The following is a 22,710-nucleotide window of genomic DNA, read 5'->3' as shown; positions in this document are numbered from 1 at the left end:
GTGATCAGTATATATGATATGTGTCAAGGGTGATCAGTATATATGATATGTGTCAGGGGTGATCAGTATATACGATATGTGTCAGGGGTGATCAGTATATACGATATGTATCAGGGGTGATCAGTATAAACTATATGTATCAGGGGTGATCAGTATATATGATATGTGTCAGGGGTGATCAGTATATATGATATGTGTCAAGGGTGATCAGTATATATGATATGTATCAGGGGTGATCTGTATATGTGATATGTATCAGGGGTGATCAGTATATATGATATGTGTCAGGGGTGATCAGTATATACGATATGTGTCAGAGGTGATCAGTATATATGATATGTGTCAGGGGTGATCAGTATATATAATATGTATCAGGGGTGATCAGTATATATGATATGTGTCAGGGGTGATCAGTATATACTATATGTATCAGGGGTGATCAGTATATATGATATGTGTCAGGGGTGATCAGTATTTATGATATGTATCAGGGGTGATCAGTATATATGATATGTATCAGGGGTGATCAGTATTTATGATATGAGTCAGGGGTGATCAGTATATACGATATGTGTCAGGGGTGATCAGTATATACGATATGTGTCAGGGGTGATTAGGATATATGATATTTGTCGGGGTGATCAGTATATACGATATGTATCAGGGGTGATATGTATATACGATATGTTTCAGGGGTGATCAGTATATACGATATGTATCAGGGGTGATCAGTATATATGATATGAATCAGGGGTGATCAGTATATATGTTATGTGTCAGGGGTGATCAGTATATACGATATGTGTCAGGGATGATCAGTATATATGATATGTGTCAGGGGTGATCAGTATATATGATATGTATCAGGGGTGATCGGTATATACTATATGTATCAGGAGTGATCAGTATATACTATATGTGTCAGGGGTGATCAGTATATACTATATGTATCAGGGGTGATCACTATATACGATATGTATCAGGGGTGATCAGTATATACGATATGTATCAGGGGTGATCAGTATATATGATATGTATCAGGGGTGATCAGTATATATGATATGTATCAGGGGTGATCAGTATATACGATATGTATCAGGGGTGATAAGTATATACAATATGTGTCAGGGGTGATCAGTATATACGATATGTGTCAGGGGTGATCAGTATATACTACAGTGGGGGAAAAAAGTATTTAGTCAGCCACCAATTGTGCAAGTTCTCCCACTTAAAAAGATGAGAGAGGCCTGTAATTTTCATCATAGGTACACGTCAACTATGACAGACAAAATGAGAAAAAAAATCCAGAAAATCACATTGTAGGATTTTTAATGAATTTATTTGCAAATTATGGTGGAAAATAAGTATTTGGTCCATAACAAAAGTTTCTCAATACTTTGTTATATACCCTTTGTTGGCAATGACACAGGTCAAACGTTTTCTGTAAGTCTTCACAAGGTTTTCACACACTGTTGCTGGTATTTTGGCCCATTCCTCCATGCAGATCTCCTCTAGAGCAGTGATGTTTTGGGGCTGTCGCTGGGCAACACGGACTTTCAACTCCCTCCAAAGATTTTCTATGGGGGTTGAGATCTGGAGACTGGCTAGGCCACTCCAGGACCTTGAAACGCTTCTTATGAAGCCACTCCTTCGTTGCCCGGGCGGTGTGTTTGGGATCATTGTCATGCTGAAAGACCCAGCCACGTTTCATCTTCAATGCCCTTGCTGATGGAAGGAGGTTTTCACTCAAAATCTCACGATACATGGCCCCATTCATTCTTTCCTTTACACGGATCAGTCGTCCTTGTCCCTTTGCAGAAAAACAGCCCCAAAGCATGATGTTTCCACCCCCATGCTTCACAGTAGGTATGGTGTTCTTTGGATGCAACTCAGCATTCTTTGTCCTCCAAACACGACGAGTTGAGTTTTACCAAAAAGTTATATTTTGGTTTCATCTGACCATATGACATTCTCCCAATCCTCTTCTGGATCATCCAAATGCACTCTAGCTAACTTCAGACGGGCCTGGACATGTACTGGCTTAAGCAGGGGGACACGTCTGGCACTGCAGGATTTGAGTCCCTGGCGGCGTAGTGTGTTACTGATGGTAGGCTTTGTTACTTTGGTCCCAGCTCTCTGTAGGTCATTCACTAGGTCCCCCCGTGTGGTTCTGGGATTTTTGCTCACCGTTCTTGTGATCATTTTGACCCCACGGGGTGAGATCTTGCGTGGAGCCCCAGATCGAGGGAGATTATCAGTGGTCTTGTATGTCTTCCATTTCCTAATAATTGCTCCCACAGTTGATTTCTTCAAACCAAGCTGCTTACCTATTGCAGATTCAGTCTTCCCAGCCTGGTGCAGGTCTACAATTTTGTTTCTGGTGTCCTTTGACAGCTCTTTGGTCTTGGCCATAGTGGAGTTTGGAGTGTGACTGTTTGAGGTTGTGGACAGGTGTCTTTTATACTGATAACAAGTTCAAACAGGTGCCATTAATACAGGTAACGAGTGGAGGACAGAGGAGCCTCTTAAAGAAGAAGTTACAGGTCTGTGAGAGCCAGAAATCTTGCTTGTTTATAGGTGACCAAATACTTATTTTCCACCATAATTTGCAAATAAATTCATAAAAAATCCTACAATGTGATTTTCTGGATTTCTTTTTCTCAATTTATCTGTCATAGTTGACATGTACCTATGATGAAAATTACAGGCCTCTCTCATCTTTTTAAGTGGGAGAACTTGCACAATTGGTGGCTGACTAAATACTTTTTTCCCCCACTGTATATGTATCAGGGGTGATCAGTATATACTATATGTGTCAGGGGTGATCAGTATATACTATATGTATCAGGGGTGATCACTATATACGATATGTATCAGGGGTGATCAGTATATACGATATGTATCAGGGGTGATCAGTATATATGATATGTATCAGGGGTGATCAGTATATATGATATGTATCAGGGGTGATCAGTATATATGATATGTATCAGGGGTGATAAGTATATACGATATGTGTCAGGGGTGATCAGTATATACGATATGTGTCAGGGGTGATCAGTATATACTATATGTATCAGGGGTGATCAGTATATATGATATGTGTCAGGGGTGATCAGTATATATGATATGTATCAGGGGTGAACAGTATATATGATATGTGTCAGGGGTGATCAGTATATATGATATGTATCAGGGGTGATCAGTATATATGATATGTGTCAGGGGTGATCAGTATATACGATATGTATCAGGGGTGATCAGTATATATGATATGTATCAGGGGTGATCAGTATATATGATATGTGTCAGGGGTGATCAGTATATACGATATGTGTCAGGGGTGATCAGTATATACGATATGTGTCAGGGATGATCAGTATATATGATATGTGTCAGGGGTGATCAGTATATATGATATGTATCAGGGGTGATCGGTATATACTATATGTATCAGGGGTGATCAGTATATACTATATGTGTCAGGGGTGATCAGTATATACTATATGTATCAGGGGTGATCACTATATACGATATGTGTCAGGGGTGATCATTATATACGATATGTGTCAGGGGTGATCAGTATATACGATATGTATCAGGGGTGATCAGTATATATGATACAGTGGGGGAAAAAAGTATTTAGTCAGCCACCAATTGTGCAAGTTCTCCCACTTAAAAAGATGAGAGAGGCCTGTAATTTTCATCATAGGTACACGTCAACTATGACAGACAAAATGAGAAAAAAAATCCAGAAAATCACATTGTAGGATTTTTTTATGAATTTATTTGCAAATTATGGTGGAAAATAAGTATTTGGTCACCTACAAACAAGCAAGATTTCTGGCTCTCACAGACCTGTAACTTCTTCTTTAAGAGGCTCCTCTGTCCTCCACTCGTTACCTGTATTAATGGCACCTGTTTGAACTTGTTATCAGTATAAAAGACACCTGTCCACAACCTCAAACAGTCACACTCCAAACTCCACTATGGCCAAGACCAAAGAGCTGTCAAAGGACACCAGAAACAAAATTGTAGACCTGCACCAGGCTGGGAAGACTGAATCTGCAATAGGTAAGCAGCTTGGTTTGAAGAAATCAACTGTGGGAGCAATTATTAGGAAATGGAAGACATACAAGACCACTGATAATCTCCCTCGATCTGGGGCTCCACGCAAGATCTCACCCCGTGGGGTCAAAATGATCACAAGAACGGTGAGCAAAAATCCCAGAACCACACGGGGGGACCTAGTGAATGACCTGCAGAGAGCTGGGACCAAAGTAACAAAGCCTAGTTGACGTGTACCTATGATGAAAATTACAGGCCTCTCTCATCTTTTTAAGTGGTAGAACTTGCACAATTGGTGGCTGACTAAATACTTTTTTTCCCCACTGTATGTGTCAGGGGTGATCAATATATATGATATGTATCAGGGGTGATCAGTATATATGATATGTGTCAGGGGTGATCAGTATATACGATATGTGTCAGAGGTGATTACGATATGTGTCAGGAGTTATCAGGAAAAGCAATACTATGCCACTTCCTGTGAGCTAGCGTTGTAAAGCAACACAATCCTGTAATTAAGGTTTCATCTTAATTCAACTCCCCCTGGCACAGCAGTAGGGAGGGAACGCTTGTTAAATGGCTCTGGTGCTGGCTGCTGTAGTCCTGCACTGGGACTGGTTTGATATGTCTATGGTAAAGAGAGAGAGAGAGAGAGAGAGAGAGAGAGAGAGAGAGAGAGAGAGAGAGAGAGAGAGAGAGAGAGAGAGAGAGAGAGAGAGAGAGAGAGAGAGAGAGAGAGAGAGAGAGAGAGAGAGAGAGAGAGAGAGAGAGAGAGAGAGAGAGAGAGAGAGAGAGAGAGAGAGAGAGAGAGAGAGGAGAGAGAGAGAGAGAGAGAGAGAGAGAGAGAGAGAGAGAGAGAGAGAGAGAGAGAGAGAGAGAGAGAGAGAGAGAGAGAGAGAGAGAGAGAGAGAGAGAGAGAGAGAGAGAGAGAGAGAATATTTTATGAGTTGTATGCACATGGATGGATGTGTGTGTGTGTGTAGATCAGCGTGTGTATATAGATTTGGAATTGGCTCGGAATGTGTTTGGTCTTCCAGTGTGTGTCTGTCCCCTCCGTCCCCATTATCAGAGAAAGGTTCAAATGTCCCAAATGGCACACATAGGCAACCCATAGAGATCTGGTCAAAAGTAATGCATTATATAGGGGATAGGGTTCCAGTTAGTATAGAGCACCGTGTTGTGTCCTGTCATGATGTCATCGTTGGTTTCTCCATAGAGCACCGTGTTGTGTCCTGTCATGATGTCATCGTTGGTTTCTCCATAGAGCACCGTGTTGTGTCCTGTCATGATGTCATCGTTGGTTTCTCCATAGAGCACCGTGTTGTGTCCTGTCATGATGTCATCGTTGGTTTCTCCATAGAGCACCGTGTTGTGTCCTGTCATGATGTCATCGTTGGTTTCTCCATAGAGCACCGTGTTGTGTCCTGTCATGATGTCATCGTTGGTTTCTCCATAGAGCCCCGTGTTGTGTATAGAGTGACTGACTCAGGATGCACTACGTTCATCCACCTCTGGCCTGCTGGCCCCCCTACCTCTACGGAAGCACAGTTCCCGCTCAGCCCAGTCAAAGCTATTCGCTGCTCTGGCACCCCAATGGTGGAACAAGCTCCCCCACGACGCCAGGACAGCGGAGGTTTTCCCACTGGCTATCCTAAGTTGAATGCACCAATTTGTAAGTTGCTCTGGATAAGAGCGTCTGCTAAATGACTTAAATGTAAATGTAAATGTAACATTGTCTTTTCTGCATCCCAAATGGCACCCTATTCCCTTTATAGTGCCTATGGGCTCTGGTCAAAAGTAGTGCACTATATAGGGAATAGGGTGCCATTTGGCATGCAGCAAGACTGCCAGTTGAGAAAAGTCTTCTCAGAACTTCATATTTCTCCTGTCAGGCCCAATGGTGACATTCCAGCCTCTCCAGAGAGTGTAGGCTGGTGGATATCATGGTGCATACCAATGCTGCGACAGGCAACCAAGCCTGACGGGATTCAGTTTTGACAGACAAGGCTGTGGAGGAGTGAGACGGCTCCTCTGCTCTCCTCGCAATACAAACAATGAGAGACAATCTAGTTCTCATTCCGATCCAATCGAATTAACCTCATTCAAATCAACCAATCTATTAAGTGGAGCCATGAATTAATCATCACAGACGCTGTAGCCCAGACGAATGAGCCAGCAGGAGAGTGGACCAACCGGCCGGCCGACCGACGGGCCTGCTGCTCAGATACTGTAACCAAGGCCCTTTATTCCCCATGGTGCTGTTCATATCACTGTTCACCACTGGCTGGCTGAGGGAATGACAAGAGCGCCGCCCCGGTGGCACATAATGCACATCACAGCTACCCTCCTGAAGGTTTTCGCTCCAACCCCAGTTGTAACTAACCTGATTCAGCTTATCAACCAGCTAATTATTAGAATTCGGTGTATTAGATTAGGGTTGGAGTGAAAACCTACAGGACGGTAGCTCTCCAGGAACAGGGTTGGAGTGAAAACCTACAGGACGGTAGCTCTCCAGGAACAGGGTTGGAGTGAAAACCTACAGGACGGTAGCTCTCCAGGAACAGGGTTGGAGTGAAAACCTACAGGACGTTAGCTCTCCAGGAACAGGGTTGGAGTGAAAACCTACAGGACGGTGGCTCTCCAGGAACAGGGTTGGAGTGAAAACCTACAGGACGGTAGCTCTATGGGAACAGGGTTGGAGTGAAAACCTACAGGACGGTAGCTCTACGGGAACAGGGTTGGAGTGAAAACCTACAGGACGGTAGCTCTATGGGAACAGGGTTGGAGTGAAAACCTACAGGACGGTAGCTCTCCAGGAACAGGGTTGGGCAGCCCTGCCCTATATAGGACACTGGTTTTGACCAGAACACTCTGGGGTTCCATTTAGGATGCAACCATGGAGATGACATACATGCCTCAGTGCTGTAGAACCTAGAGGGTTCTTAGATTCTTTCTTAGAACCGTCTGTACTGGACTAGCTTTGGCAGAGCTTCCCCTAGCCTCCCTAGAGATGCAAAGGGAGATGGGATATGTCATGTGTGATGTACTATAGAAACACTGACTATGGCCTTACATGTTGAGGCACATTTATGAAATATGAACTCATGGAGAGAGAGAGAGAGAGAGAGAGAGAGAGAGAGAGAGAGAGAGAGAGAGAGAGAGAGAGAGAGAGAGAGAGAGAGAGAGAGAGAGAGAGAGAGAGAGAGAGAGAGAGAGAGGGGGGGGGAGGGGGGGGGGGGGGGGAGAGAGAGGAGAGAGAGAGAGAGAGAGAGAGAGAGAGAGAGAGAGAGAGAGGAGAGAGAGAGAGAGAGAGAGAGAGAGATTAAGAAAGATGATGGAATCACCCCCATGCACTACTGCAGCTATTCTCTTTCAGCTGAGGTACTTAATCTAAATTGCTCCTCTTACAAAAAACGGTCTCTAGAATTGCTAATCAGCTTTGCAGCAAAATGTCAGTTAAATGTATTGAGCACTAAGGTGCACAGCGCTCAAAACACCCCAGAACACTATCATGTGTTTGCTTGTTTTCTTTGACAGTACAATTAGTATTAATGTGCATTCTGGTCTGATTTGAACATGAACAAGTGGCTCTCCTGTTCTTCAACGTCTAGGGCTTACTAAGAGAAGGAGAAGCTTACTAAGAGAAGAGGAGAAGGTTATTAAGAGAAGAGGAGAAGGTTATTAAGAGAAGAGGAGAAGGTTATTAAGAGAAGAGGAGAAGGTTATTAAGAGAAGAGGAGAAGGTTATTAAGAGAAGAGGAGAAGGTTATTAAGAGAAGGAATTACTATGGGGAGTAGGAGGGTGAGACACAGCTTTCTAACCAGCATGAAGCACGGATAATCCAGGAGAAATGGAAAGATGGAGAGATGGGAAAACAGATAGAGGGACACAGACAGAAAGATAGAGATCAAGCAGACAGAGAGATAGAGATCAAGCAGACAGAGAGATCATGCAGACAGAGAGATAGAGATCATGCAGACAGAGAGATAGAGATCATGCAGACAGAGAGATAGAGATCGTGCAGACGGAGAGATAGAGATCATGCAGACAGAGAGATAGAGATCGTGCAGACGGAGAGATAGAGATCATGCAGACAGAGAGATAGAGATCATGCAGACAGAGAGATAGAGATCGTGCAGACAGAGAGATAGAGATCATGCAGACAGAGAGATAGAGATCATGCAGACAGAGAGATAGAGATCATGCAGACAGAGAGATAGAGATCATGCAGACAGAGAGATAGAGATCATGCAGACAGAGAGATAGATATCATGCAGACAGAGAGATAGAGATCATGCAGACAGATATATAGAGATCATGCAGACAGAGAGATAGAGCTCATGCAGACAGAGAGATAGAGATCATGCAGACAGAGAGATAGAGATCATGCAGACAGAGAGATAGAGATAATGCAGACAGAGAGATAGAGATCATGCAGAGAGATAGAGATCATGCAGACAGAGAGATAGAGATCATGCAGACAGAGAGATAGATATCATGCAGACAGAGAGATAGAGATCATGCAGACAGAGAGATAGAGATCATGCAGACAGAGAGATAGAGATCATGCAGACAGAGAGATAGAGATCAAGCAGACAGAGAGATCATGCAGACAGAGAGATAGAGATCATGCAGACAGAGAGATAGAGATCATGCAGACAGAGAGATAGAGATCGTGCAGACGGAGAGATAGAGATCATGCAGACAGAGAGATAGAGATCGTGCAGACGGAGAGATAGAGATCATGCAGACAGAGAGATAGAGATCATGCAGACAGAGAGATAGAGATCGTGCAGACAGAGAGATAGAGATCATGCAGACAGAGAGATAGAGATCATGCAGACAGAGAGATAGAGATCATGCAGACAGAGAGATAGAGATCATGCAGACAGAGAGATAGAGATCATGCAGACAGAGAGATAGATATCATGCAGACAGAGAGATAGAGATCATGCAGACAGATATATAGAGATCATGCAGACAGAGAGATAGAGCTCATGCAGACAGAGAGATAGAGATCATGCAGACAGAGAGATAGAGATCATGCAGACAGAGAGATAGAGATAATGCAGACAGAGAGATAGAGATCATGCAGAGAGATAGAGATCATGCAGACAGAGAGATAGAGATCATGCAGACAGAGAGATAGATATCATGCAGACAGAGAGATAGAGATCATGCAGACAGAGAGATAGAGATCATGCAGACAGAGAGATAGAGATCATGCAGACAGAGAGATAGAGATCATGCAGACAGAGAGATAGAGATAATGCAGACAGAGAGATAGAGATCATGCAGAGAGATAGAGATCATGCAGACAGAGAGATATAGATCATGCAGACAGAGAGAGAGCAATATAAATAGATATGGCATCATGCTGCAAAGGAAAGCATCTTGGCTGGCTTCTAGAGAAATGGAGAGAGAGAGCGATTAAGAAAGAGAGAGAAACAAAGGAACAAGAAACAGGAGAAAGAGATCACTGTGTTGATACATTATTAAAGACACTCTTACACACACACACACACACACACACACACACACACACACACACACATACACACACACACACACACACTGAAATTGGTATTGGTGTGACTGGAAGATTGAAAGGAAAAAGAGAGCTATATGAATATGAGAGAGGATGAGAAGGCTACATCTGAAGGAGAGTGATACAATACGAAGAGAGAGAGAGAGAGAGAGAGAGAGAGAGAGAGAGAGAGAGAGAGAGAGAGAGAGAGAGAGAGAGAGAGAGAGAGAGAGAGAGAGAGAGAGAGAGAGAGAGAGAGAGAGAGAGAGAGAGAGAGAGAGAGAGAGAGAGATAACAAATGGAGAAGTACAGAGGAATGAGAGAATCCATGGTCTACTTTGATAATTACTTGACATTTGTAATTCAAATATTTGCATCTAGCTAGAAGAGCATAGAGATGCAGTACAGTAGTAGATAGGGCTGAATGAGAGAGAACAGCTCTTGTTAAAGGGTAGAAGAAAGAAAGAAGAAAGAGGTAGTTTAGCCTAGTGTGTAGTTGGCTGAATGAGAGAGAGAACAGGAAGAAAAGGGTAGTGTAGTGTGTAGTTGGCTGAGGAAAGAAAAGGGAGAGAGTAGAGATAAATGAAAGGCTCTGTTAAGGGATTGCACATTCAAAGTGGTTTATGAAACGGAGAGGGATAGAGCAGAACAACCCCTTCCCTCCCTCCCTCCCAACCTCCCTCCTTCCCTCCCACCCTCCCTCCCTCCCTCCCTCCCTCCCTCCTTCCCTCCCTCCCACCCTCCCTCCCTCCCTCCCTCCCTCCCTCCCTCCCTCCCTCCCTCCCTCCCTCCAGCTTCTCTCTCTCCCCCTCCCTCTGTACTCTGTAAACCTGGCACACTATATTTCTCTCACACTCTCTCTGCTGCAGTCAACAACAAAAAAATTATGCTCGGACCTGTTTTGCTTGAACATTTACCCCACTGCTGCCATGACTGTTTGTTTTGTTGTTTTAACTGCTGAAGGGTAACCGGGTTCGACTCTCGTCATCTGCTTACCTGTCGTCTAGAATCCCGTCGTTCAAATACTGCGTTGACATCACGCGCCTCGTTAATAGACAGTGCGCGAGGAATAGACAACTGTGGCATGTTTGTGTATTGCGGCGGTCGATCCCACACAACATGTGCACTACCTAACGCGCGTATTAATTACATCATAGCGCAATATCTTCGGGGAGAGCAGTGAGTATGTGGGGAATTGGATAAGGCAAGGACAGACGAGTATTTAAAAAGGAGCACTGTTGAAACAGTACAGGTTACCATCGGATGTATTGCTATTTCTCTCTAAATTATTTCAAATATTTTACTAAGGGGGAGAGAAGGAGTGTATCTTCCCTCCCCCTTGCTCTTCTCTCACCATCTCTCTTGAATTTTTTTCCAGAGACTTAACGTTATTGGAATATTTGCACTAGTGCTCAGTCACTCGTTTTATTTCAGAACCCTGGACAGCGCAATACTTAACCAAAGTATGGTCGGAGCCGAGGATAGTCTACAAATCATTCTCTACTGCAACGTTTTCTGGTTGTTATTGATATCGAGAGAGCAAGTCCAATTAAGAGACTTCTAACCTGCGTGTATTGTTAATTGACCTTATTTGTCTCTGTTCATTTCTACTTAACCGGTTAGCTATTGATTGTGCTAAACGTGTAACTGCAAGAGGATATCCGTCTACCTGCAAATTATATCCGACTGGCTTGACTTATTCATCATATTGTCCCGAGACCAACACGTGTTGAGTGTAGACAGAGGAAGAATAATTTAGAGACAGAAAAACAGCCTTTTGTGTAGATTGCTCAGACTGAACAGTTACGAAGTTACACTTCAGCAGAACTAGTGTTGAGATTCGTTGACTATTTAATGAGGAATACAAATAGTTTATTTTGTCTTGACAAAACACGCACTTTCAAGAGTTCTTGACGCAGCAACAGCAGAACAATAACAGAGGAGAATAGTCACCAAGACAATTCTCAAACATAAAGCAGCATACAACATCTTTCAAACCAAGTTTCCCGAGACTCTAAAACCTCCACCATGGCGGTGACCTGTCAAAGTCTACCCGGGGGTCGAAGCTCCATCATCGGCCAGACGTTGATTTTCGCATCGCTGACTTTACTCCTCTCTTGGTCCTGCCCGGCTCTAGGCAAGAAGAAGCTCTACATCGGTGCCCTCTTCCCGATGAGCGGAGGCTGGCCCGGGGGCCAGGCATGCCTCCCTTCCGCTCAGATGGCCCTGGACTTGGTGAACAAGAGAACGGATATACTGCCGGAGTACGAACTGGAACTGATCCACTACGATAGCATGGTGAGTAGCCTAGGCTAAGCTAAAGGCAAAGTGCACTTTAAGTTCCTATACTTGTTATTGGAACTTAATGTTGATGCACTGTCTGCATGATTTCTGCGTAAACATCAATTTATCCAAAGTGTCTGACATATGTGGTTTATGGTTGTATTAATAATTCAGACTGGATCATTATTCGTAGTAGAACAGCATTGCTTCATAATGGTTTGCTTTTACTGCAACTTTGTTTAGCTTATATTTGCATAATATGAATGCCAAGTCTGCATGTGTGCATCTGTCTTGCATGCCATAATTGGGATAATAAGTTGTCCTCTGTGAATTCTCTAATTTCCTCAGTTGTTTTTAATGAGCGCCAATAGATTGTGTTTCTTTGATTCATGTTCTCTAAGACGGGCTTAAGCTCATCATTATATAGTCTTGTGTTATTCTATTGAATAGAATCAGAATCACCTTTCTTCGCCAAGTACAACTATGTGTACCAGGAATTTGAACTGGTGAAATGGTGCTGACAACAATAAACAGAATATACAGACAGAGTGCATAATATGTAGAGGAGTGTTGGATGGGACTCTCTCTCTCTCTCTCTCTCTCTCTCTCTCTCGCCCTCTGTCTCCCCTTCTCTCTCTCTCTCTCTCTACCCCCCCTCTCTCTCTCTCTCTCTCTCTCTCTCTCTCTCTCTCTCTCTCTCTCTCTCTCTCTCTCTCTCTCTCTCTGTACCATTCCTCCTCTTCTTTCCACCTGCGTCCCTCCTCCACCTCACGGGAGAGAGATGCCAACACACCACACTCACGGTCTGTAAATAGTTAAATGCACTGTGACTGGCTGGTGTTGCTAAGAGCATTGCTCTGATTGGTTGAATCTGCTCTGCATTGGAACCCTACTTCAAAAGACTGGGGGGGTGTAGAAAGGGAGGGGGTGGTTAGAGGTTGGCATGACAACAGTAACCAAGACGACTGCAGTTCATACAAACACAGAAATAAAGATTTCTCTCCAAGAAATGGGAAAGATTGTGCACTTGCTATTGTTGCTTGAACAGGGAAACAGATGGATGGCGAGATGATGTGAGCCTGCCTGTTGCGGTAAACTCCTATTGAGTGTTCAGTGTAGTTAGCCAAATGTAAGAAGTGCCTCTGGTCGGGGCAGTCATCCATCATAGGCACTTACACAGCCACAGACAGCACGTCCAAGTGTCTTCCCGGTCGGCTGCAGGATGAGGGGTAGTTGACCCCCCGCGGACCTGAGCTCTGATGGATTCAGCTCCCAGTGCCTCCCAAATGGATCCATATTCCTTATGTAGTGCCCTATATAGTGTATGGCCCATAGGACTCTGGTGAAAAGTAGTGCCCTATATAGGTACTAGGGTGCCATTTGGGACAGCCCCTGTGTCATCATCAGGAGGCAAATCAACCAGAAAATCTCCCCCCATCCCGCTAGTGAATATGGTCATTCCCCAAACCTTGACCTGGACCTTCACAAAAGCTAATTAAATGTCCATCCAGGCCCTATGTTCATTAAAGTTGAAGACACATCTCCTGATTTCCCCGGAGTGTCAGGGTTAGATCAATGAGAACATTCCCCATGAATATAGCTCTGGATTAGTGTCGCTTTTGTTTACACAGACATTTATTTGATTTGATAGTAAAGGGGGCAACATTCTCCAAAACCTATGCATGGAGAGAACGTTAGATTTAGGGGTGAGCATTAGCAATGAGGGTTACAACAAAACATGTCCAAAGGTTGCGTTTATTTCTAAGTGTAGGATGGATGGAATGTATTTGATTCAGGAGTGAAGGTTGCAACGTTCTCCATACCCCATTTATGGTCAGATTTAGGGGTGAGAATTAGGGCCTACAACACAACAAAACATTTTTGCAGATGTGTTTATTTAAGTGTAGGATGGATGGAGTTTTATTTCTAAGTGTAGGATGATGAAGTTTTATTTATGAGTGTAGGATGGATTGGGTTTAACCTCCTCACCAGGCCTCCATAATCTTCATCATAACCCATCTGTCAGCAACACTTAAGTGATGGTTTATAGGCGGTTTTGTTTTATTGACGGATTGACTTCTGTGACCCCCTGTAAAACCATCAGATATATTTAAAGGCCTCCTGCACTGTTGAGCCATTTTCAAACAGTCAACATCAGAGAATTAACTCGATTTTATATTTATAAAGTGTTCTTCTCCAACTGGAAAGTCTACGCCTCTCTCTGTGAAGGAAAATAATGGTGCCGTTCCAGTCCAGATGAGTCTTTACGATGTTGCTGATTCCCAAGGGGGAGGGTTAGGGTTAGGGTTAGGGTTAGGGTTAGGGTTAGGGGGAGAGTTAGGGTTAGGGTTAGGGTTAGTAGATCGCCATTCCTCTCGGAATCTGTAGAACTCTTAACATTCGCAGCATTCTAAAAATCCTGAAAGTCAATGATTGCATTTGGTGTGCTTCATAGTGCCCGTGTCTCTCTCTGTCTCTCTCTCTCTGCCCTTCACTCAGGCAAGCAGAGGTGCTCAATACTAAACAGTTGAAAATACAAAAATACCTACATAGTTTGTACTGCCATTTTTTTTTTCTGTAGGCAATGTGTGTGTGTGTGTGTGTTGTCGGGTTCACTCGATTTAGTGCGTTGGGCCCCAGCTGCTGTGAGAGTGTGATTTGAAGGAGTCAGGCGCAGGAGTGATAAATCAAAGAATACACAGTTTATTCCGTAGTACACAGTTACGCTGGATAGCGGGGAAATACAGGCACACAGGGAAAATATACCCCGGCAATACAACGTACAGGTAGCTCCACCGAGCTACACTCATCTCACATGAAACAATCACCCACAAGGACAAGGGGGGCAGAGGGAACACTTATACATACAGGGGAATATGAACCAGGTGTGTGTAATTGACAAGACAAGACAAATGGAATGATGAGATATGGAGCGGCAGTGGCTAGAAGGCCGGTGACGACGAACGCCGAAGCCTGCCCGGACAAGGAGAGGAGGCAGCTTCGGAGGAAGTCGTGACAGCTGCACAGTTCATGGACGGCGCCGACAGACACGGTCACCCTGTTTTTAGCTCCTAGACAACTTTGCAGTATTTGTTGTTGTTGTGTTATTTTGTACATTATTTGCTAAGAACATTTCTTGTATTATTATTATTATTATTATTATTGTAAATAACTTTTGGACATTAGATCTAGGGTCACTCACCAGACATGTGAGCAGAAATTCGACTTCCCTGACCTGAATCCTGTGACACTCTGGCTCCATGGACTTTGATTATTGAGCCAGGGTTGTTCATTTTCTTTTGGGTGTATTTCTATGTTGGTTTCTAGGTGTTCATTTCTATGTTGTGGTGGTTCTTGATTATTCATGTGACTCCCAATCGGAGGTAACGAGTGACAGCTGTCGGCTCGTTATCTCTGATTGGGAGCCATATTTAAACTGTTGTGGTTGCACTGTGTTTTGGTGGGTTTTCTGTCCCGGTCGTCTGACGAATGAGTAGACCAAAGCGCAGCGCGTTGAGTGAACATGACTTTATTAAGATAAAGTACACTAACCAAAACAATAAACACTGACGAAACGTGAAGTCCAACAGTACACGACTGAACACGGAACAAAAACCCACCAAAACACAGTGCAACCACAACAGTTTAAATATGGCTCCCAATCAGAGATAACGAGCCGACAGCTGTCACTCGTTACCTCCGATTGGGAGTCACATGAATAATCAAGAACCACCACAACATAGAAATGAACACCTAGAAACCAACATAGAAATACACCCAAAAGAAAATGAACAACCCTGGCTCAATAATCAAAGTCCATGGAGCCAGAGTGTCACAAATCCTTTGTTTGAACTTCCCGAGGCAGCTCTATTCATTCCGGGGGCTGCACCAAAACGCTGACGCCGGAGAAGAGGAAGAAGAAGTGGGGTCCTAGTCAGACTCAGGTGGCATGCATACCATCCACCGCTTCAGAGTATATTACTTGCTAAGATACAGTCCCTGGACAATAAAGTAGACGAGCTCAGGGTGAGGATCTCCTTCCAGAGAGACATCAGGGACTGAATCATGACTCTGTCCGGATATATCGTCCCCGTCCATTCAGCCAGTGGGGTTCTCCTTCCATCGCACGGACAGGAAGAAAGAACCCTCTGGGATAAAGAAAGGTGGAGGGGTTTGTTTCATGATCATCAACTCATGGTGTGATTGTGGTAAAGTACAAGAACTCAAGCCCTGTTGTTCTCCTGATCTGGAATACATCACCATCAAATGCCAACCGCATTACCTCCCGAGATAATTTTATTCGGTCATCGTCACTGCTGTGTACACTCCCCCCACCCTCCCCCAAGCTGACACCGCTATGGCTCTCAAGGAATTACACTGGACTATGTGCAAACTGGAAACCGCATATCCTGAGGCCGCATTTATTGTAGATGGGGACTTCAATAAAGGAAATCTGAGAAAAACGCTACCAAAGTTCTATAAACACATTTCCTGTGCTACACGTGCATCACGAGCTCTTGATCATTGCTACTCTCCCTTCCGGGATGGCTACAAGGTCCTCCCCTGCCCTCCTTTTGGGAAATCAGATCACGCCTCCATTCTGCTCCTCTCCACCTATACGCAGAAACTTAAACAGGAAGCACCCATGGTAAGGACTGTTCAACGTTGGTCTGACCAATAGAAATCTGTGCTTCAAGATTGTTTTGATCACGTGGACTGGGAAATGTTCCGGGTCGCCTCTGTGAATAGTATCGACGTATACATTGACTCGGTAACTGGGTTCATCAGGAAGTGCATAGAGGATGTTGTTCCCACTGTGACAATTAGAACTTATCCAAAACAAAAACCGTGAAAGAAAACCACCGCATTTAACCATGGCAAGGTTTCTGTACCCCAGAAAGCGAAAGTAACTGAACTAAATTACTATCACCCCGTAGCACTCACTTCTAAGATGCTAGTTAAGGACCAGATCACCTCCGCCTTAACCGACAATCTTTACCCACTACAATTCACATACCGCCCCAACAGATCCATGGACGACGCAATCCCCATTGCACCGCACACTGCTCTATCCCACCTGGACAAGAGAAATACCTATGTCAGAATGCTGTTCATCGACTACAGCTCAGCATTCAACACAATGGTGCCTTCCAAGTTCATCACTAAGCTCAGGATGTGGGTCTGAACCAGGGCTGAATGATTGACGATTTCAAGTTGAAGGCTGACCGCGGTACTGGAGGCATTGTTTACAGAAAACATGAACCCCCATTATAGTGAATGGGGAAATGGCGATCTTCGTGGTTAATATTCTTGGATATATAAAAAAAATTCAAACACAATCATGGTACCAATAAATATATTTCACCAGATGTATGTCGTTGAACCAATTACTTTAAAATCACACACAGACAAAGTTATAAGGATAATTTAGTTGCTAATGGCAGCCTGCAGTACCTCGGTCGGCCTTCAACTTGAGATACTCCATGAGAAGGGGCAGCACTGAGCTAGCCTGTAACGTCACTTCCTAGAGTAGCTCAAACTGCACATGCAATGTTTCCAAAAACTCCTCCATGTAGCAAGATGGCGACACGTTGAAATGACACTTCCTGATCATCAACTGCACCACTGAGCATTCTCATAGGTAACAATTTGGTGATTTGTCCATATTTTTTACAGTCTATGAACCCCTCCATGTGCAACTGGGTTCTGGATTTCCTGACGGGCCGACCCCAAGTGGTGAAGGTAGGGAACAACAAGGCTGATCCTCAACACAGGGGCCCCAAAAGGGCCCCACAGGGGTGCGTGCTCAGCCCCCTCCTGTACTCCCTAATCACCCATGAATGCGTGGCCACGCGCGTCTCCAACTCAATCAGCAAGTTTGCTGATGACACAACAGTGGTAGGCCTGATTACCAACAATGATGAGACCGCCTACAGGGAGGTCAGGGCCCTGGCAGAATGGTGCCAGGAAAACAACCTCTCCCTCAACTTCAACAAAACAAAGGAGCTGATCGTGGACTACAGGAGACAGCAGAGAGAGCGGGGCCCATCGACATCGACGGGGCCGTAGTGGAGAGGTTCAAAAGCTTCCAGTTCCTCAGTGTGCACATCACAAACGACCTGAAATGGGCCCTTCACGCAGACAGCGCCTCTTCAACCTCAGGAGGCAGAAGAAATTCGGCTTGGCCCCTAAGACCCTCACGAACTTCTACAGATATATGTATACAGTTCCTTTAGAAAGTATTCACACCCCTTGACTTTTTTCTACATTTTACAAATTAATTACAAATGAAAAGCTGAAATGTCTTGAGTCAATAAGTATTCAACCCCTTTGTTATGACAAGCCTAAATAAGTTCAGGAGTAAAAATGTGCTTAACAAGTCACATAATAAGTTGCATGGACTCACTCTGTGTGCAGTAATTGTGTTTAACATGATTTGTGAATGATTACCTCACACATACAATTATCTGTAAGTGTAGTTGTGGACTTGGTGGACTGTATATTCAGTAGGGTTTTCCTTAGCGCTATGTGTTCTCTCCCAGGTGCTTGTAAAGGCACAGATGACAGACCGGTAGGATTCCAGTTGAGGTAGTTTAACGACACTGATTCACAGGGCAGTACTGGCACAGCACAGCACAGTGTATGGCTTGACGGTTGTGTTAACCAAGAGTTTGTGTGGTTCTGAAAAGGGGGAAATTAAATACAATAGTAAATGGCAGGTATAGGCTTAATACAACCTCCAATTACATAAGCTATAAATAATATGGCTACAATAGGTCATCTGCTGCACAGGGCAATACAACCTAACAACATGGATGTGCCCTCACTAATGAATGATCAGAGGAGTGCAACTACCGAGCACTACCGAGCAGCACCATCATCCTCACACAACTGCATGAACTTGAATGTATATAGCTACATCCACAAGGCACATTGCTAACAAAATACCCACCTAATCTATACAGTATACATCCATAAAACCACAGGGCATATAAGACTAGACACTGAAATGCTAAATGTCTGAAATGAGATGACAGAAACAACAGGGTTAGCAAGCTTACAGTAAAAACACGAATGAGCATAACAAAGGAGTGCGTCCACAACACATGAATTGTAAGAAATATGAACTCACATTTCTGAAGGACGCACACTGGCCTTGGCTAAGACGAGGAATGCTAACTAAAGGTACCACAGGAGATGGCTGGAACTTATCACGGCTTGTGTACTTTCTCTAGTTACTTCCTTCTCCTCAGTTAGAGATCGCCCAGCATGCTCTGCTCCACATCACCGGTGGGTGGAGCTACAGCTGTCTTATGATGAACTAATATTTTATCTCAATAGTCTTTCGTGTTTCCTGTAAGGTCCCTCAGTCGAGCACTGAATTTCAAACACAGATTCAACCACATAGACCAGGGAAGTTGTCTCGCAAAGAAGGGCACCTATTGGTAGATGGGTAAAAATAAATAAAATCAGACATTGAATATCCCTTTGAAAATGGTGGTTATTAATTACACTTGGATGGTGTATCAATACACCCAGTCACTACAAAGATACAGGCGTCCTTCCTAACTCAGTTCCCGGAGAGGAAGGAAACCGTTCAGGGATTTCACCATGAGGCCAATGGTGACTTTAAAACAGTTACAGTTTAATGGCTGTGATAGGAAAAAACTGAGCATGGATCAACAACATTGTAGTTACTCCACAATACTAACCTAATTGACAGAGTGAAAAGAAGGAAAGAAGAAATTAACTTTATGTCCTAAATACAAAGCCTGATTAATGAAGCAAATCCAATACAACACATCACTGAGTACCACTCCTCACATATTCAACCATGGTGGTGTCTGCATCATGTTATGGGTATGCTTGTCGTCGGCAAGGACTAGGGAGTTTTCTTTAGGATACAAATAAACGGAATAGAGCTAAGCACAGGCAAAATCCTAGAGGAAAACCTGGTTCAGTCTGCTTTCCACCAGACACTGGGAGACAAATTCACCTTTCAGCTGGACAATAACCAGAAACACAAGGCCAAATCTACACTGGAGTTGCTTACCAAGACGACATTGAATGTTCCTGAGTGGCCCAGTTACAGTTTTGACATAAATCAGCTTGAAAATCTATGGCAAGACTTGAAAATGGTTGTCTAGCAATGATCAACAACCAACTTGACAGAGAAAAAAAAACTATTTAATTCATTTTCAGGCTGTAACACAACACAATGTGAAATAGGTATGAATGCTTTCTGAAGGCATAGAGTCATTGATCACTTTAATAATGTTTACATAATGTTTTACCCACTTCATATGTATACACTGTATTCTAGTCAAGGCTCAGACCCCTTCCCTTTTTCCACATTTTGTTACGTTACAGCCTTATTCTAAAATTGATTAAATACATTTTTTTCCTCATCAATCTACACACAATACCCCATAATGACAATGCGAAAACAGGTTTTTAAATTTATTAAAAATAAAAAGGTATTCAGACCCTTTACTATGAGACTCGAAATTGAGCTCAGATGCATCCTGTTTCCATTGATCATTATTGAGATGTTTCTACAACTTGATTGGAGTCCACCTGTGGTAAATTCAATTGATTGGACATGATTTGGAAAGGCACACAGCTGTCTATATAAGTTCCCACAGTTGACAGTGCATGTCAGAGCAAAAACCAAACCATGAGGTCAAAGAAATTGTCTGTAGAGCTCTGAGACAGGATTGTGTCGAGGCACAGATCTGCGGAAAGGTACCAAACAATTTCTGCAGTATTGAAGGTCCCCAAGAACACAGAGGCCTCCATCATTCTTAAATGGAACAAGTTAGGAACCACTAAGACTCTTCCTAGAGCTGGCTGCCCGGCCAAACTGAGCAATCGGGGGAGAAGGGCCTGGGTGAGGGAGGTGACCAAGAACCCGATGGTCACTCTGACAGAGCTCTAGAGTTCCTCTGTGGAGATAGGATAACCTTCCAGAAGGACAACCATCTCTGCAGCACTCCACCAATCAGTCTTTATGGTGACCAGACGGAACCACTCCTCAGTAAAAGGCACATGACAGCCTGCTTGGAGTTTGCCAAAGGCGCCTAAAGGACTCAGACCATGAGAAACAAGATTCTCTGGTGTGATGAAACCAAGATTGAACTCTTTGGCCTGAATGCCAAGCGTCACATCTGGAGGAAACCTGGCACCATCCCTACGGTGAAGCATGGTGGGGGCGGCATTATGCTGTGGGGATGTTTTTCAGCGGAAGGGACTGGGAGACTAGTCAGGATCGAGGGAAAGATTAATGGAGCAAAGTTCAGAGAGACCCGGCTCCAGAGCACTCAGGACCTCCGACTGGGACGAAGGTTCACCTTCCAACAGGACAACGACCCTAACAACACAGCCAAGACAACGCAGGAGTGGCTTTGGGACAAGTCTCTGAATGTCCTTAAGTGGCCCAGCCAGAGCCCGGACTTAAACCATATTGAATGTCTCTGGAGAGACCTGAAAATAGCTGTGCAATGACGCTCCCCATCCAACCTGACAGAGCATGAGAGGATCTGCAGAGAAGAATGGGAGAAACTCCCCAAATACAGGTGAGCCAAGCTCGTAGCGTCATACCCAAGAAGACTCAAGGCTGTAATCGCTGCCAAAGTTGCATCAACAAATTACTGAGGAAAGGGTCTGAATACTTATGTAAATGTGATCTTTCAGTTTTCTATTTTTAATACATTTGCAAAGAGTTCTAAAAATCAGATTTTGCTTTGGCGTTATGGGGTATTGTGTGTAGATTGTTTTGGTAAAAAAACGATTTAATCAATTTTAGGATAAGGCTGTAATGTAACAAATTGTGGAAAAAGTCAAAGGGTCTGAATACTTTCCGAATGCACAGTAACTACTGCTGTACACACCTTTTCTATTCATATACTGTCCATACTGTCTATACACACCATTAAACACTGTATATATGTATATTCCACACTCTGACATTGCTCATGCTGATATTTCTTAATGTATTTATTTTAACCTTTAGGATTATGTGCGTATTATTTTGTATTGCTAGGTATTATTACTGTTCTATTGGAGCTAGAAACACAAGTATTTCGCTGTACCTGCGATAGCATCTGCAAATCTGTGTACCAATAAACTTTGATTTGATTTGAAGCCTCCCGCATGGCCTCCTCTGGTCTGTAGGAGCGCTCACGAGCAGGAACAGCACTGACTCAACGAGCCCCAAACACGTCCCTGACTCAATGGGCCCCAAACACGTCACTGACTCAACGGGCCCCAAACACGTCCCTGACTCAACGAGCCCCAAACACGTCACTGACTCAACGGGCCCCAAACACGTCACTGACTCAACGGGCCCCAAACACGTCACTGACTCAACGAGCCCCAAACACGTCACTGACTCAACGAGCCCCAAACACGTCACTGACTCAACGGGCCCCAAACACGTCACTGACTCAACGGGCCCCAAACACGTCCCTGACTCAACGAGCCCCAAACACGTCACTGACTCAACGAGCCCCAAACACGTCACTGACTCAACGAGCCCCAAACACGTCACTGACTCAACGGGCCCCAAACACGTCACTGACTCAACGGGCCCCAAACACGTCACTGACTCAACGAGCCCCAAACACGTCACTGACTCAACGAGCCCCAAACACGTCACTGACTCAACGAGCCCCAAACACGTCACTGACTCAACGAGCCCCAAACACGTCACTGACTCAACGAGCCCCAAACACGTCACTGACTCAACGAGCCCCAAACACGTCACTGACTCAACGAGCCCCAAACACGTCACTGACTCAACGAGCCCCAAACACGTCACTGACTCAACGAG

At 44.1% G+C, this 22,710-nt stretch overlaps 1 protein-coding gene across 1 annotated transcript in view; it reads left to right on the top strand.

Moving 5' to 3' along the window:
* The window catches only part of gabbr1b (gamma-aminobutyric acid (GABA) B receptor, 1b), a 261,260-nt gene that overhangs the window by 122,783 nt on the left and 115,767 nt on the right, over positions 1-22,710 (top strand). Inside the window, exon 7 of the mRNA XM_041903830.2 lies at positions 11,734-11,894. Coding sequence (XP_041759764.1) covers positions 11,734-11,894 — 161 coding nt within the window. The remainder of the gene's footprint in view (positions 1-11,733; positions 11,895-22,710) is intronic.

This window comes from Coregonus clupeaformis, chromosome 17 (assembly GCF_020615455.1).
Source record: "Coregonus clupeaformis isolate EN_2021a chromosome 17, ASM2061545v1, whole genome shotgun sequence".
NCBI lineage: Eukaryota > Metazoa > Chordata > Actinopteri > Salmoniformes > Salmonidae > Coregonus > Coregonus clupeaformis.
Note: the sequence above shows the minus strand (reverse complement) of the source record. Positions and strands in the feature narration are given on the sequence as shown.